The 18679-nt window shown below is 42.0% G+C and overlaps 1 protein-coding gene across 6 annotated transcripts in view; it reads right to left on the bottom strand.

The window, feature by feature from the left end:
• The window catches only part of ipo11 (importin 11), a 928775-nt gene that overhangs the window by 779322 nt on the left and 130774 nt on the right, over positions 1 to 18679 (bottom strand). For all 6 annotated transcript variants that reach the window (XM_070869309.1, XM_070869300.1, XM_070869323.1 and 3 more), the window contains one exon: positions 6799 to 6899. In XM_070869309.1, the coding sequence (XP_070725410.1) occupies positions 6799 to 6899 (101 nt within the window). The remainder of the gene's footprint in view (positions 1 to 6798; positions 6900 to 18679) is intronic.

Here is an 18679-nt window from a genome sequence, read left to right as displayed (position 1 = left end):
AAACTCATTTAAATTGTACCCGCCCCCTCCTACTTACAAAATCGTCGCGAGTGGTAGGCTCCGTCCCCTGTGCGCCGCGCCAAGCAGAAATCGAGCTGCAAAGCGCTCGAGAATAGCGCGTTTTTTTTCAGGCGCCGTTTTCGGCGCGAAAAACGGGCGCCCAGCTCAGAGGGGCGCGCGTTTTGCCGCGTGTGGAAACTTGGGGCCATTAACTCTGTTCCACTCTCCACAGATGCTGCCTGACTGGCTGAGTATTTGCAGCATTTTCTGTTTTGATTTCTATAATCTATGCATTAATGCATGTTACTAAATGTGCCATGAACCACATCTCCCTAATTATAGCAAATCTGCTATTTATGTGATTTTATCACAACAAGGAACTTAAATGTAAAAAGCATTAGTTGGTACAGAACTGCTTGATTGTGGAAATTACTAAAGTAGTCAGAAAATGCAGTAATTTTTTTCAATGTTATCACAAAGTACCATAATGGTGCAGTGCTCAAAAATAAATTTATGTTTGAGAATATGACATTTTCTGGTATCCGATAGCCCTTGTTACTCTGCTATTACCAGAACTTTTCATGTTTTTTTTTTTATTTATTCATTCACGAGATGTGAACGTCACTGGCAAGGCCAGCAATTAATGCCCATCCCAATTGCACTTGAAAAGGTAATGGTGAGTCAGCTTCTTGAACCGCTGCAGTCTGTGTGGTAAAGTTCTCCCATAGTGTTGTTAGGTAGGAAGTTTCAGGATTTTGACCCAGCAACAATGAAGGAAAGGTGATACAAGTCCAAGTCAGGATGGTGTGTGACTTGGAGGGGAACTTGAAGGTGCCTGCTGCCCTTATCCTTCTAGACAGTGGGTTTGGGAGGTGCTGTCGAAGAAGACTTGGTGAGTTGCTGCAGTGCATCTTGTAGATGGTACATACTGCAGCTATGGTGCGTCGGTGGTGGAGGGAGTGAATGGTTAAGGTGGTGGACTGCTTTTTCCTGGTGGGGTTCTGGAGTGTTGATGGAGCTGCAAGTGGAGAGTATTCCATCACACTCCTGACTTGTGCCTTGTAGTTGGTGGAAAGGCTTTGAGTCAGGTGGTGAGTTACATGACACAAAACTCAACCTCTGTCCTGATCTTGTAGCCACAGTTTATGTGGCTGGTCCATTTAAGTTTCTGGTCAATGGTGACTTCCATGATGTTGATGGTGGGGGATTCGATGGTGGTCATGCCATTGAATGTCATGGGGATGTTGGCCTCATTTGTTGGCCATTGCTTGGCACTTATCAGCTTTCGCCTGAATATTGTCCCAGTCTTGCTGCATTAACTGAGGAATTGCGAATGGAACTGAACACTCTGCAATCAGTGATCTTTCCTACTTCTGACCTTATGGAGGGAAAGTCATTAATGAAGCAGCTGAGGATGGTTGGGTCGAGAACACTGTCCTGTGGAACCCCTGCAGCGATGTCCTGGAACTAAGATGATTGGCCTCCAACAACCACAACCATCTTCCTTGTACTAGGTATGACTCCAACCAGAGAAGAGATTTCACCCTGACTCCCTTTGTATCCCATGTGACCGCGCAGTTCTCTGCAGCTCTCGTGCAGCCGGCTATTAAATAGGAAAAACTGCGCATGCGTGATATTTAGAATTGGCCGTGCAGCTCCTTAAAAGGTGCCGCTCACACAAGAAAACTGAGAGGAACATTACCCCTAATCCCCAATGACTTCAATTTTACTCGGGTTCCTTGCTGTCACATGGTCAAATGGTGCCTTAATATCATTTTCACCTCACTTCTGGAATTTAGCTATTTTGTCCCCATTTGGACCAAGACTGTAATGAGAGCTGGCGACGAGTGGTGCTGGCGGAACCCAAACTGAGCATCGGTGAGCAGATTATTGGTAAGTAAGTGCCGCTTGATAGCCCTGTTGACGACACCTTCCATCACTTTGCTGATGATTGATGGTAAGCCGATGGGGCGGTAATTGGCAGGATTGGATTTGTCCTGCCTTTTGTGAACAGAATGTTTAGTCAGTTTTGCACTTTGTACAATAGATACCAGTGTTGTAGCTGTAGCAGAACAGCTTGGCTAGAGGCGTGGCTAGTTCTGCAGCTCAGGTCTTCAGCAGTACAACCAGGATGTTGTCAGATGTTGCTGTATCCAGTGCACTCAGGTATTTTTCTAAATCACGTGGAGTGCATCGAATTGGCTGAAGATTGGCTTCTGTGATGGTGGGGACCTCAGGAAGAGGCCGAGATGGATGATCCACTCAGTGCTTCTGGCTGAAGATGGTTGAGAAAGCTTCAGCCTTGTCTTTTGCACTCATGTCCTGGGCACCGCCATCAAGGATGGGGATGTTCTTGGAGCTTCCTCCTCCTGTTAATTGTTTACTTGTCTACCACATTCATGACTTGATATGGCAGGACTGGAGAGTTTTGATCTGATCTGTTGGTTGTAAGGTCGTTTAGCTGTTTACAGCATGCTTGAGCTGTTTATCATGCATGTAGTCCTGTGTTGTAGCTTCTCCAGGTTGGGACCTCATTTTCAGGTATGCCTGATGCTGTTCCTGGCATGCTCTTCGACACTCCTCATTGAACCTGGGTTGGTCCCCTGGCTTGATGGTACTGGTAAAGTGAGGGATAAGCTGGGCCCTGAGGTTACGAATTATGGTGGACTATAATTCAGTTGCTGATGGCCACAGAGACCCATGGTGCCCAGTTTTGAGCTGCCAGATCTGTTCCGAATTTATCCCATTTAGCACGGTGGTAATGTCAATACAATACAATAGAATCGAGGGTGTCCTCAGTGTGAAGACAGGACTTTGCCTCGACAAGAACGGTTCAATGGTCATTCCTACCAATGCGGGTATGGACAGATGCATATGCGACAAGTAGATTGGCGAGGATGAGGTCAAGTAGGCTTTTCCCTCATATTGGTGTCCTTACCACCTGCCGCAAGGCCAACAGTACTAGCAAACCCTCCCAAGCGAGGATATTGGTCCCGACTCTATTGAGATGCAACCCATCTGGAATGTACAGTTCCCACCTCCCCCAAAACCGGTCCAATGTCCCAGGAATCTAAAGCCCTCCCTCCTGCACCATCTCTCAAGCCATGCATTCATCTGCTCTAACCTCCTACTTCTAGGCTCACTAGCGCGTGGCACTGGGAGTAATCCAGAGATTACTATCTTTGAGGTCTTGCTTTTTAATCTCTTTCCTAGCTTCCTAAAATCAACCTGCAGGACTTCATCCCTATTTCAACCTATGTTGTTGATACCAATATGGATCGACCTCTAGCTGTTCACCATCCCCCTCAGTGGTGTTCTTGACCCTGGCACCAGGAAGGCAACATACCATCCTGGAATCACATCTGCGGCCACAGAAACGCCCGTCAGTTCCCTAACTATTGAATCTCCTATCACGATTGTCTTCCCGATCTTCCTCCTCCTCCCCCTCCTCCCCTGTACAGCTAAGCATTCCGTGGTGCCTTGGACCTGGCTGTACTCCCCAGAGGAACCATAACATTTAACAGTTGTCAGTAACTGTTGAAAGTAACTGTTGGATAGTTTCACAGGCGTTCTTGCCTTTCATGGATCTTTTAACAATCTTAATCTATCCCTTATCCTCTTTTCCTTGACTTCTCTCAACACATATTTGTTTTATCATCAAGATAACCCTGTTCCTGGTCGTATTGGTCTCCAGCTCCAATCCATGATGATTGACTCGAGGTCTAATGTTCTGCTGGTAATTTCACTGAAACCCAAGCTCACATACCAAGTCTAATTCCATCCATACGCACCAAACATTCCCAAAGAGCTGACCAAAATATTATAGCTTGAAGACAAAAAGAATGACGTTTAAAAACTATATAATTAAAGACAACCCCAACGTCAGTGTAAGCTACAAACAGACTGTTCTGAAGAGGTTGGATCCAGATTCCCCTTAGTTATTTGCTAATTTAATACACGGAAGACAAGTGAACAGATGTGCAGCTCCACTTAAAGGAGGGAAGATAAAAATGGAGATCATTCACTTGTCAAGAGGGTAACCAGATGATTTGATCTGAATTAACATGCTGTAACTGGGCACAAAAAGCTCCTTAAGAGCTGCTCATGTTGAATCACCTTCCAGTTTTTACACCCTCTTTGTGGGAATGTGCTATATACCTAGCTGCTACATTTAGTACATGAGTACTTGAAATTTTATCCAAATTACTGTGGTTCGTTTAAGCCAAGATATTACAACAATGGGATTCGACTATCACTGGACTACATATAAATTTTGTCTCTGTTCTACATCCCCTTCATGTGGTTATCCACATTTTTCTCCTCATTATGTCATAAGCTCTCCACTTTTCCTCAAACTCTGATGTTGGATAATATTTCAGATACGAAAATGAACACAGACCAGAGCAGCCTTTTCTTCATTAGTGGGTCATTCGTGTAGTCACTGTTGTAATGTACAAAACACAGCAGCCAATTTGCACACAGTAAGCTCCCACAAACAGCAATGAGGTAATGACCAGATAATCTGTTTTAGCAATTGATTGAGAGTTAAATATTGGCCAGGACAATAGGGATAACTCCCCAGCTCTTCTTCAAAATAGCGTCATGGGATCTTTTACATCCACTTGAGAGCAGTTTAACGGCACCTCCGATAATGCAGCACTCCCTCAATACTACACTGAAGTGTCAGCCTAGATTTTTGTGCTCAGTCTCTAGTGTGGTACTTGAACCCACAACCTTCTGACTTGAAGGCAAGAGTGCTACTGATCTATGAGTGAAACTTCAATTGGTTTATTACGAAATCATGTTTTGTTGAGAAAAAACTGTTGGAAAATTTAGTCGGCGCCATCAAGCACAAAGTTCAGCCTCATAACCGATAAGCATGAATTCCTACCAATAAAATTACAGCTTCTACTGAGGTCAAGTTAATTACAGGAATGTGAACAGAAACATTGATAGCATCTTGTTCAGTCTAATCATCACACCTCAAGACATAGTCATATTAACCTGCAATAAATTTGTTTTATACAAGACAAACCAAGGACCGTTAAGTAAAGCAAGACAAGGTTAACACACTAGCCATTTTTTTAATAAGCAGAAACACTATTGACAATATCTTTTAATCAAAAATCTACTGGAATGCATGTCTTTTTTATTTAATGTAATCATTCTTGGGATATGGGTGCTACTGACATTTACCACACTTCACAAGTTGCCCTTGAGAAAGTGGTGGTGGGCCTTCTTGAACCGCAGAAGTCTGTGTTGAAAGGTACTCCCACAATGCTGTTCGGTAGGGAGTTCCCAGATTTTGGCCGAGCGACAATTAAGGAACAGCGCTATATGTCCAAGCCAGGATGGTGTGCAGCTTGACTATTGTTGCAACTGCACCCACCCAATTAAGTGGAGAGTATTTCATCACATTCTCAGCTTGTGCCTTGTAGTTGATAGAGGGGCTTTGGGCAGTCAGAGGTGAGCCACTCAACACAATAATCAGTGTCCCACCTGCTCTAGTAGCCACAGCAATTATGTGGCTGGTCCAGTTAAGTTTCTGGTCAGTGGCTATTCCCAGGACGTTTATGATGGGAGATTTGGCAATGGCATTGAATATCATGGGGATGCCTTTCCCAATTTCAGGACAATTTCTTTCTTGTATTTCATTTTTTTTTGTTTTCCTCTGATTTCTTTTCATTCTACTTTTCACTTGTTTTATGTCTCATTTGACCTGAAGTTCTTTTAATTCCTCCCTCACCAGATCTTTTGCTGCTGTTTCCGATCCTTTTCTTTTTCTATCAATTTCTTCCCTTCCACCAATGGGTAAATCTTCTATGTTTCCCGCAGTCCAATAAATTGTAAAAATCTCTACCAGGAAGACTAAATCAAGAATACTAAACTGGAAAGATAGAGAACTCATCGAGCTAACCAGGAACATGTAATTGCAGTTTCACCCAACATAAGAACATAAGAAATAGGAGCACGAGAAGGCCATACGACTCTTCAAGCCTGCTCCACCATTTAATACGATCATGGCTGATCCGATCATGGACTCAGGTCCACTTCCCTGCCCGCTCTCCATAACCCCTTATTCCCTTATCGTTTAAGAAACTGTCTATTTCTCTCTTAAATTTATTCAATGTCCCAGCTTCCACAGTTCTCTTAGGCAGCGAATTCCATAGATTTACAACTATCTGAGAGAAGAAATTTCTCCTCATCTCTGTTTTAAATGGGCGGCCACTTATTCTAAGATCATGCCCTCTAGTTCTAGTCTCCCCTATCAGTGGAAACATCCTCTCTGCATCTACCTTGTCAAGCCCCCTCTTAATCTTATACATTTCGATAAGATCACCTCTCATTCTTCTGAATTCCAATGAGTAGAGGCCCAACCTACTCAACCTTTCCTCATAAGTCAACCCCCTCATCTCTGGAATCAACCTTGTGAACCTTCTCTGAACTGCCTCCAAAGCAAGTATATCCTTTTGTAAATATGGAAACCAAAATTGCACGCAGTATTCCAGGTGTGGCCTCACCAATACCCTGTACAACTGTAGCAAGACTTCCCTGCTTTTATACTCCATCCCCTTTGCAATAAAGGCCAAGATTCCGTTGGCCTTCCTGATCACCTGCTGTACCTGCATACTATCCTTTTGTTTTTCATGCACAAGTACCCCCAGGTCCCCAACATCTTGGCACCCAAGTGATTTGTTCTCAGGATCATGGAAATCGGTCTGATTTCCAAAATATTCAATAAGCCTGAAACAAAATGTAAGCTTAATAAAATTCCTACGGCACAACTGAAGTACTTACTGTGGAGCAATACGTCGCCAGTAACGATCAATTCCATTTTTGAAGTACAATACAGCAAGCCACCGTACATTTACATCTAGTGTGTGATTAGTGAAGATAGTCTGTAAAAATACAATAAATGCATTAATTTAGCAGAATGATGGACAGATTTTTTTTAAAGCTATATAAATTAACTAGATAGAGATGCAAGCTTTACATCAGAAATGTATTCTTTCTCCGTGCTTATCTTCTCCTTAAACAGTTTTTGAAATTCTGTACTTGCACCATGACCATCATATTGTGTTCAGCAATCAAACCAGCTTGTCCTCTGATTGCTATGTTGGTTTTCACATGAATTTATAGTGTTCTTCTCTAAACTGAAATTGAGACGTCCTGGTACTGGTACTGGCAATCAACATCTAATTATATAAACGTCACAGTGAAAATTCATGTCCTCGCTGAAATTAAGGCGGCCATCAGAAACTTATACAAATATTCTGTGGGAAAGTCGGGGCGGATGAGCGGCAAGTGTTTGTGGCGAGATGTGGTGAATGTTTATGGCGGAGGAGCAGCGAGAGATTGTAGCAGAGGTGCGACAGATGAGGGTACGGGGCCCAGAAGAGCCAAGGGCCCAGGGGCAGCACAGGCCAGCCCACACTGCGATATGTTGTACGCTAGGTCTGTGCAGCAGAGCAGGTCTTTAGCCGTCTTGGTTAATCCTTGCCACTGGACCTAGCTCTGTCAAGCCGGTGTGGTGGCTGGTGTGCAACGGTCACCACACGTTAAAAAGATTCATGCACAGGCATCTTCCATCCTCTCAATTGGAGTTCAGGACTGGAATATCAGATCCTTCATCGAAACACCTGTGAACTCGTGGAAGCAAGTCATCCTCGTTCGAGGGACCACCTATGATGATACAAGAGCAAAATACTGCGAATGCTGGAAACCCAAAATAAAAACAGAAAATGCTGGAAACACTCTGCAGGTTAGACAGCATCTGTGGAGAGAGAAACAGTTAACGTTTCAGATCAATGACCTTTCATCAGAGCTGGAAGATGTTAGAGATGGACAGCTTTTAACCAAGTGCAGAGCCAGGAAAAAGTGAGTAGGGAAAGAACCAAATGGAGAGGTGTCTGATCGGGTGTGGAGGGCAGTAGTGATTAAATAAGAACATAAGAAATATGAACAAGAATAGGCCATACGGCCCCTCGAGCCTTCTCTGCCATTCAATAAGATCATGGCTGATCTGATCATGGACTCAGCTTCACTTCCCTGCCCGCTCCCCATAACCCCTTATTGTGAAGAAACTGTCTATTTCTTTATTTATTCAATATCCCGTGAATTCCACAGATGTACAACCCTCAGAAAAAATTTCTCCTCATTTCAGTTTTAAATGGACGGCCCCTTATTCTAAGATCATGCCCTCTAGTTCTAGTCTCCCTCATCAGTGGAAACATGCTCTCTGCATCCACCTCATCAGGCCCCCTCATAATCTGACACGTTTCGATAAGATCACCTCTCATTCTTCTTAATTCCAATGAGTAGAGGTCCAACCTACTCAACCTTTTCTCATTAGTCAACCCCCTCATCTCTGGAATCAACCTTGTGAACTTTCTCTGAATTACGTCCAAAGCAAGCATATCCTTTCGTAAATGACAATTAAGAGATGATAGTGCAGGGCAAAAAAAAATGAGACATGTATAGAAACAAAAGATAACTCCAGACAAGGTGCAAATGGTTATAGCAGAATAGCAGAGGAGGGAAGCATGGGAAATGTATTGAATATAGGAAGGATCCCATGAGCGGGGAGTGTTGTAGTTGAATGGTAGATAGACCCCAGGGCATGTATTGATAGATGATCTCCACCCCAAGCACTAGTTTGCACCTCCGCCCCTCCAGCGGCTCTGGCACAGCTATCCTCCATTGCCAGCACCTGCTGACCCAAGAGACAATGAGTGTGGCTGTTAAGATCCACAAGTATGTAGAGAATATTGAGATTTCTCCAAGATGGAACATTTGAAAATAAATCAAACAAGGTTGTAATGATCTGATATAAAAATTAATTTAAAAAAAAAAAGACAATGTGCTTGATGGACACAAGCTGATTTAGGCTTTCAATAAAGATTACTTAAAATAATTGTTTATTTGAGACACAAGTTGCTAGAATCTCTAACTCCTGAAGGAAACCTTGCAAGGAATAGATTCATGCTCTGTCCTGGATAGCATGTCCTATTTTGGAGGAAAATTTGCATTTGAATTATCTTCCTTATATTTGCCACAAGATTTCTGGAAGAATGGTCAGAAATGACTTTTTTTACTCCTTAGAAGGATAAAGGTCATTTCACATTATCCCTCTTACAGTCAATACCGCGACGTACAATGGCTGAGAACCAGAGTCTGCTGAGACACCCGAATGATCATGTTACTAAATTGATGCACTCTGATCAAATCATCCATTCTGCCACCGAATGAGTGCAACTCAAACTGCAGTAATGATTACCATTGATGCAGAGAAAGCCTCTGACCAGGCTTAATGAAAAGAACATACTTTAACAAAGTGGTAGGCACAGTGCAACAATGCAAGAGAAAGTATTCTACAGTAACTGTTTATGAACAATGTATTCCATTTTGTATCTATTAAATATACAAATACAGGAAGAGGCCATTCAGCCCACCTTGACTATGCGAGTGTTTATATTCTACACAAGCCTCCTCCCACTCTAATGACCTTTTCCTACCCTGCCGTCTTATCCCGATATTCCCTTCTTCATCATGAAACCTCCCCTTAACTGCATCAATCCTGTCTGCTTCAACCAGTCCATTTGCAAGTGAGTTCCACATTTTCAGCTCTATTTAGGTAGAGAAATTCCTTCTATATTAATGACTTGGATGTAGGAACCGAGTATAACGTAGCCAAGTTTGCTGATGATACAAAGATGGGTGGGAAAGCAAATTGTGAGGAGAACACACAAAATCTGCAAAGGGATATAGACAGGCTAAATGAGTGGGCAGTTGGAATATAATGTGGGAAAATGTGAGGTTATACACTTTGGCAGAAATAATAGAAAAGCAAGTTATAATTTAAATGGAGAAAAATTGTAAAGTGCTGCAGTACAGAAGGACCTGGGGGTCCTTGTGCATGAAACACAAAAAGTTAGTATGCAGGTACAGCAAGTAATCAGGTACAGCAAATAATCAAGAAGGCAAATGGAATGTTGGCCTTTATTGCAAGTGGGATAGAGTATAAAAGCAGAAAAGTCCTGCTACAACTGCACAGGGTATTGGTGAGGCCACACCTGGAGTATTGCGTACAGTTTTGATCTCTGTATTTAAGAAAGGATATACTTGCATTGGAGGCTGTTCAGGGAAGGTTCACTGGGTTGATTTCAGAGATGAGGGGGTTGACTTATGAAGATAGATTGAGCCTATACACATTGGAGTTCAGAAGAATAGGGTGATCTTATCGAAACATATAAGATAATGAGGGGGCTCAACAAGGTGGATGCAGAGAGGATATTTCCACTCATAGGGGAACCTAAAACTAGGGGACATGGTCTTAGAATAAGGAGCCGCCCATTTAAAACTGAGATGAGGGGAAATTTCTTCTCTTAGGGTTGTAAATCTGTGGAATTCTCTGCCCCAGAGAGCTGTGGAGGCTTTGTCATTGAATATATTTAAGGCGGAGATAGACAGATTTTTGAGCGATAAGGGAGTAATGGGGAGCGGGCAGGGAACTGGAGATGAGCCCATGATCAGATCAGCCATGATCTTATTGAATGGCGGAGCAGGCTCGAGGGGCCAAATGGCCTACTCCTGCTCATATTTCTTATGTTATGTTCTTATTCTTTATTCGATCGTCAGTGGCCATCTTATTCTAGACCTTGCCACCTGATGGACTCAACCACAAGTGGAAACAATTTCTCAACATTCACCCTATTGATCCCCTCTGTAATTGTAAAGTCTTCTCTTTTCCTGTGCAATCTTTCATTGATGATTGCACCCTCTCTATTCTGTAAAGACTTGCATTCATATAGCACCTTTCATAACCACTGGACATCCCAAAGCACTTTACAGCCAATGGAGTACTATTTGAAGTGTAGTCATTTATCAAATGCAGGAAATGCGACAGCCAATTTACGCACAGCAAGCACCCATAAACAGCAATGAGATAATGATCAGATAATTTGTTTTCGTGAGGTTGATTGAGGAATAAAGATTGTCCAGGTCACTGGGGATAACTCCACTAATCTTCTTCGAAATAGTGTAATGGGATCTTTTACATCCACCTGAGAGAGTAGACGGCGCCTCGGTTTGACCTATCACCCGAAAGACAGTACCTCCGACAGTACTGCACTGGAATGTCAGCCTAGACATCTGTGCTCAAATCTCTGGAGTGGGACTTCAACCCACAACCTCCTGACTCAGAGGCGAGGGTGCTACCAACTGAGCCACTGGCCAACACTGGTGACATCGTTGTAAATCTTTTCTGCACTTACTCCACAATTCATTATCCTGTTTGTAGTATGGAGACCATTTATTCCATATAAATTTAAAATTACCTCCCTGCATTTAGCATTCTATTACTCTAGAAATGAACCCCAGTACTTATCAATTTGTGTTGCTATTTTTTAATGATTTATGTTCTGCATTCCCAGATTTCTTCGCTCTGCTACCCCATCTTAATTCTCCTTATGTGCCTATAGAATACTTTATTATTGCTTTTTATATTCTTTGATATTTTCATTTCATATCCTCTTTGTCTTCCTAATTCTCTTCTTAACTGCTTTCCTAAGCTTGTCATATTTTATTTTTTCATCCTCTCCTTAATTGTTTACGTACTTTGCATATGTTTTTTTCTTTAGATTCAATTTTGCAGTTACCTCCCTTTATCCATGGTGTCTCCTTCTTGGCCAATTCTTATTTTGTAGTGGGATATATTTCTCCCAAGCTCTATTCACCCATCTTAAAATATTGCCCACTGTTGTTCTATTCTGTCAATATTTTTTTCAATTTACCTCCCTTAGTTCCATCTTTATTCCCTCATAGCTGGCTATTTACCAATGTATTACTTTAGTCTTTGTACGATTTATGTCTCTTTCAATTATCTTAAACCTTATTATATTCTACGTTTATACTTATTATATATTGCCTCCAGTGAAGTGCAGAATTTGTTATTTAGAGATGTATGCAATGGTATTACAATTACAGATCAATTGGACGTATCTGCCTCCAAGGAAAGAAAAATATAGAACCAGGGAAGCAACCAATGTTTAGTCCAAGAAAAAAAATAATTTTAGCTTTCGTCATCTCTGGACCTAAATTTCAATTTATACGTTTTCAAGAAAAAAAAGGCCTTAATTTCAGTCTGTCATTTGCTCCTAAATTTTAGTACTACTCTGGATTGAGAAAAAATGTTAAGTCAATGATGTAGTTCTTTGCTTCCCATATTTATTCTAATCTTTTCAGGAAATCTTTGAAATTATTTTTTACTTGTCAATTGTTGCTTCACTTCTCACCAACCAACAACAATTACTGAAAAATAAACAATTAGGTGCTTAAACAACAAGGTATTTATTTACAAAAGCAAAATACTGTAGATGCAGGAAATCTGAAATAAAAACAGAAAATGCTGGAAATACTCAGCAGGTCAGGCAGCATCTGTGGAGAGAGAAACAGAGTTAACCTTTCAGGTCGATGACCCTTCATCAGAACTGAAAAAAGTTAAGAGATGTAACAGGTTTTTAAGCAAGTGTAGGGGCAGGGAAAGGGGAGGAAAGAACAAAATGGAAAGTCTGTGATAGGATGGAAGGTAGAAGAGATTAAGAGACAAAAGGAATGAAGGTGCAAGGCAAAAAGAGATGGCAATGGGGCAACTAAAGAAACAAAAGATGAATCTAGATAGGGCGTAAATGGCAGAATCAACAGCTGCTGTGGGAAAGAGAAAAAAAACACAAGAAAAAGAAAAAAAGTAGGGGCGTTGGTTAAGGTTTGAAATTGATGAACTTTATGTTGAATCCAGAAGGCTGTACCAAGGCTAAACTGCTGTTCCTCAAGCTTCCATTGAGTTTCATTGGAACAGTACAAGAGGCCGAGGACGATCAGAGAAGGAGTGGAGCAGAGAATTAAAGTGACAGGCAACCGGAAGCTCAGGGTCACGCTTACAGATTGAACAGAGGTGTTCTGTAAAGCGGTCATCCAATCTGCATTTGGTCCCTCCTATGTAGAGGAGACCACATTGTGAGCAGCGAATATAGTGTACTAAATTGAAAGTACAAGTAAATTGCTGTTTCACCTGGAAGGAGTGTTTAGGGGCCTGGACAGTGGAAAGGGAAGAGGTAAAAGGGCAGATATTGCATCTACTGCGCTTGCACGGGAAGGTGCCGTGGGAAGGGGAGGGGGTGCTGGGCGTGATTGAGTAGGCCAGGGTGCCGCAGAAGGAGCGGTCCCTTCAGAATGCTGAAAGGGGTGGGGAAGATGGGACTGGTGGTGGGATCACACTGGAGATGGCGCAGGATGACCGTTGAACGTGGAGGCTGGTGGGCTGAAAGGCAAGGACAAAGAGAACCCTATTGTAGTTCTGGGAGGGAGGGGAAGTGGTGAGAGCAGAAGTGCGGGAAATAGAACAGGCATGGTCGAGGGCCATGTCAACTACAGTAGGGGGGAATCCTTGGTTAAGGAAAAAGGAAGACATATCGGAAGCACTAGTATGAAAGGTGGCATCGTCAAAACAGATGCGATTGAGACGGAGAAACTTGGAGAATGGAATGGAGTCCTTCCAGGAAGCGGGGAGGGAGGAGTGCAGTCCAGGTAGCTGTGGGATTGAGTGGGCTTATAGCGAATGCTTGTCACTCGCCTATCCCCAGAAATGGAGACAGAGAAATCGAGGAAGGGAAGGGAAGTGTCGGAGATGGACCATGTGAAGGTGCACAACAAGAGCATTAGGCATTTTGTTATTCAGGTGACCCTCGTATAGGTTAAACACACAAATACATTTCTGTGGACTCCACATTGTTTTTATATGCATGTGCAAAAATAGTAGGCACCATAAATGATAAGTTAGGTTTAACAAACTCAAGTGTCTAAGCTCAAAAACAACAGTATTTATTCCCTCTAAATTCAGCTTCTCTACATTGGCAACTGTCAGTTTGGCTTTTATGGTAGTACGCTTACCTCAGAGTCAAAACTTGTAGGTTCAAACCTTATTCCAAAACTTGACACTCCATTGCAGAACTGAGGGAATGCTGTAATATAGTTACTTTGCCTTAGTATTTACCGGAGTGACCAACTGGCTAGACATGACATTAGAAGAGATCATCAAAAAAGATCAAAATATTTTAGAAAGGAAAGAGTAATTGATAAACTAGATAAACTTGAGTATAAAACTCCTGGTCCAGATAGATTAAATCAGATTAAATACTAAAAGTTAGTGAAGAGTTAAAGAAGGCACTAGCATATATTTATAAAAATGATTAGAAAATGGAATAGTGCCAGAGGACAGCTAATATTATTTCAATAGAACAAGTCCAGTGAACTATAAGACCAGTTAGCTTAATATTGGTGGTTGGAAAGATAATGGAATCCTTACTCAAGGATGTAATAGAAAAACATCTGGAAACCGAAAATATAATAAAGAATAGTCAACACGGATTTCAAAAAGGGAAAATTATGCTTGACCAACCTTACTGATTTTTTTCTTGAAGAAGTGACACAAAGAGTTGACAAGAGTAATGCAATAGGTGTAATGTACTTGGAATTTCCAAAGGCCTTTGATAAGCTACCACATAGTACAATCTTGACTAAGATCAGAGCATGTGGAGTCAGGGGGCAAGTAGCAAAACAAAAAACAAGAGTAGGGGTTAAAGGTAGTTACCCAAACTGGTGGAAGGTGGGAAGTGGTGTGCCACAGAGATCGTTGCTGAGACCCTTGCTGTTCACCATTCACATGAACGATTTGGACTTGGGAATTGGAAGTATAATTTCAAAATTTGCAGGCAACACCAAATTGAGACAGTTAAAACAGAGGAAGATTGTGACAAAATATCAGAAGACATTAATAAACTTCCAGAATGGGTGTGTAAATGGCAAATTCATTTCAATATAGATAAGTGTGAAGTGGTGCATTTTGGTAGGATGGATAAGGATGTCACATACTCCTTGCAAAATAAGTCTAAATGGGATAGACGAGCAAAGGAATCTAGGGGTACACGTTCACAAATCATTTGAACTAGCAACGTAAGTTAACAAGGCCATAAAAAATGCAAATCAAGTTATGTTAAACTTGTACAAAACCTTGGTTAGACCATACTTAGAATATTGTGCACATTTCCAGTCTCCATATAGGATATAGACACATTGGAGAAAGTGCAAAAAAGATTTACAAGAATGATAGCAAAACGATCAGGAAAGACTGAACAGGTTGGGTCTTTTTTCTATAGAAAAGAGAAGGCTGAGGTGTGACCTTATAAAGGTCTTAAAAATTATGAAGAGATTTGATAGGATAGATGTAAAGATATTTCACTTGTGGGGGAGTCCAAAACTAGGAGCCATAAATATAAGATAAATCAGTAATAAATCCAACAAAGAATTCAGTACAAACTTCTTTTTAAAAACCCAGAGTGATTGGAATGTGGAACTTGCTTCCACATGAAGTAGATGAGGCAAATAGCATAGATGTATTTAAGGGAAAGCTCAATAAATACATGAGGGAGAAAGGAATAGAAGGACATGCAGATAGGGTGGAAGGAGGTTCATTTGGAGCATAAACACAGCATAGACCAGTTGGGATAAATGCCCTATTGCTATGCTGTAAATTCCAAAGAGAAACAGGCAATAACTTGGCCAGCATTCCTCCCTGAACAGACACGAACAAAAATAAATTCATTGGTCATTTGCATCATAGCTTTTTGTGGAATCTTGCTTTGAGTAACAATGCTTGATTAATTTGCTTACATAACAGTCAACAAAATAGTTAAATGTATGTTGATTCCTTTGAGATGTTGGAAACATATTCATGTGCTATAAATGCAACTTCTTTCTTTCCTAAAAAGATTTTTCTAAGCTGGTTACCATTGCTTTCTCTTGTAAACTATTCTCTGAATATATTTATTTTTTCTAAATTACTTCCTTACCCAACCTACCCTGAAAATAACAATGTATGCTCAAGTACAGCTCCACTAGGCCAGCTGTGCTAGTGTACCAGAACAAAGTGGTTATTCGTTCATGTGTGAGCCTAGAAAGTCTGGGCTGAGAAGCTACTCAACCATGATCACTTGCCTCTAAATCACTGTACTTCAAATGTAATTTATTTTGTGAAGTCCTTCAAGAAGCTTCAACATTATCAGTCACTGTATAAATGCAAATATATTTATTGGATTGAAGGAAAATAGATGAAGGCAAAATCACAGCTGAGCCATCCCTGTACTCATCAAATCCTCCACCAAATGAAGCACTTTCCAGCAGCTTTCACTAAGCTGAAGCAGGAAGCTTAGTTGACTTTTCCCTTCCCAATGAAGGCAGACGACAACTGTCGTAGCTTTACTAACGAAGCACAAAATGAGACTCAGCAGAAGTATCACCATCTTTCAATTAAGGTGTTAGACATTTAAGAAGGAGCTTTACCCTGTATGTAACTTCGCTGGTGTGTCAGCAGCCTGCTGACACACCAGCGAGTTCACAAGTGGCTGCAGGGTTTGGGTTCTTCTGTTGTTGCTGCTGTTATTCACATCCTAATGAACTGTGTTCATTCTGTTAGTTGCCGTTTGTTTCTGCTGATAATAACCCTTCAACTAGGCTGGAATTTAAGATTTTGATATTTCAAATGACAGTGTGTCGATATTTAATGTCTCCAAGATAAGAAGAGACTAATTGATGTCCTGTTTCTGACTGCTCCATTTTTGAGCAGTGAGAGATCGGGGCCCAGGAGAGGCAAGGGTTCGGGGTAGAACGGGCCAGCCCACACTGCGATCTATGGATAGAAGGAGTATGTGTGCGCACTAGGCCCGTGCAGTAGAGCTTGGTCTCCAGTCGTCTTGGTTAACCCTTGCCACTGGATCAAGACCTAGCTTTGTCAAGCCCGTGTGGTGGCTGGTGTGCAACTGCCACCCCACATTAAAATAATCCATGCACAGGCATCTTCCACCTTTTAGTATGTAGTTCGGGACCTAGAATGTCAGGTCCCTTATTGAAACACCTGTGAACTCATCCCTTTTTGGTGTGGAAGCAGGTCATCCTCGATACGAGGGACTGCCTAATACTATGTAACTTGTTCTGTACCAACCATAGAGTGCTTGAATCTGACACTTGCTGCAAAAAAATGGAAAAATGTTCCCTCAACCAATACATCCACCTCTCATCTCAATAACCTATAATATGCATCAAAATTACTGTAAACCGTGAATCCCAGAGTAATGGCACTAGGAGCACTACCAAGTAGTGATTTGCTCTATACAAGAAATACACAGTAGATTTGAGATGGTTGGCTATTTTCACAAGAGCAGAAAAGATTAAGGGGTGTCCTGATAGAGATCTTCAAAAGATAAGGGTACGCGGAGTCAGAGGAAATGTATTAGCATGGATAGAGAATTGGCTGGCGAACAGAAAGCCGAGAGTCGGGATAAATGGGTCCTTTTCGGGTTGGAAATCGGTGGTTAGTGGTGTGCCACAGGGATTGGTGCTGGGACCACAACTGTTTACAATATACATAGATGACCTGGAAGAGGGGACAGAGTGTAGTGCAATAAAATTTGCATATGACACAAAGATTATTGGGAAAGCGGGTTGTGTAGAGGACACAGAAAGGCTGCAAAGAGATTTAGATAGGTTAAGCGAATGGGCTAAAGTTTGGCAGATGGAATACAATGTCGGAAAGTGTGAGGTCATCCACCTTGGGAAAAAAAAACAGTAAAAGGGAATATTATTTGAATGGGGAGAAATTACAACATGCTGCGGTGCAGAGGGACCTGGAGGTCCTTGTGCATGAATCCCAAAAAGTTAGTTTGCAGGTGCAGCAGGTAATCAGGAAGGCAAATGGAATGTTGGTCTTCATTGCGAGAGGGATGGAGTACAAAAGCAGGGAGGTCCTTCCGCAACTGTATAGGTATTGGTGAGGCCGCACCTGGAGTACTGCGTGCAGTTTTGGTCACCTTACTTAAGGATATACAAGCTTTGGAGGGGGTACAGAGACGATTCACGAGGCTGATTCCGGAGATGAGGGGGTTACCTTATGATGATAGATTGAGTAGACTGGGTCTTTACTCGTTGGAGTTCAGAAGGATGAGGGGGGATCTTATAGAAACATTTAAAATAATGAAAGGGATAGACAAGATAGAGGCAGAGAGGTTGTTTCCACTGGTCAGGGAGACTAGAACTAGGGGGCACAACCTCAAAATACGGGGGAGCCAATTTCTTCTCCCAGATGGTTGTGAATCTGTGGAATTCTCTGCCCAAGGAAGCAGTTGAGGCTAGCTCATTGAATGTATTCAAGTCACAGATAGATAGATTTTTGACCAATAAGGGAATTAAAGGTTACGGGGAGCGGGCGGGTAAGTGGAGCTGAGTCCACGGCCAGATCAGCCATGATCTTGTTGAATGGCGGAGCAGGCTCGAGGGGCTAGATGGCCTACTCCTGCTCCTAATTCTTATGTTCTTATGTTGAGAGTTAGGAGGTCATGTCAGATTGCCATTTTGCTGATCAGTGGAAACAAAGAGATGGCACAAATTTAAGACAAGGGAGGTTAGAAAACAAGATCTACAAAGTCAAAATCAGTGCCACAAACTATTGTTAGTCTATAACGTAACATTAGCTGTGGCTCAGTGGGTAGCACTCTCGCCTCTCAATCAGAAGGTTGCGGGTTCAAGTCCCACTCCAGGGACTTGAGCACAAAAAAAATCTAGGCTGACACTC

The sequence above is a fragment of the Pristiophorus japonicus genome, chromosome 2 (genome assembly GCF_044704955.1).
Source record: "Pristiophorus japonicus isolate sPriJap1 chromosome 2, sPriJap1.hap1, whole genome shotgun sequence".
Taxonomy (NCBI): Eukaryota; Metazoa; Chordata; class Chondrichthyes; family Pristiophoridae; genus Pristiophorus; species Pristiophorus japonicus.
Note: the sequence above shows the minus strand (reverse complement) of the source record. Positions and strands in the feature narration are given on the sequence as shown.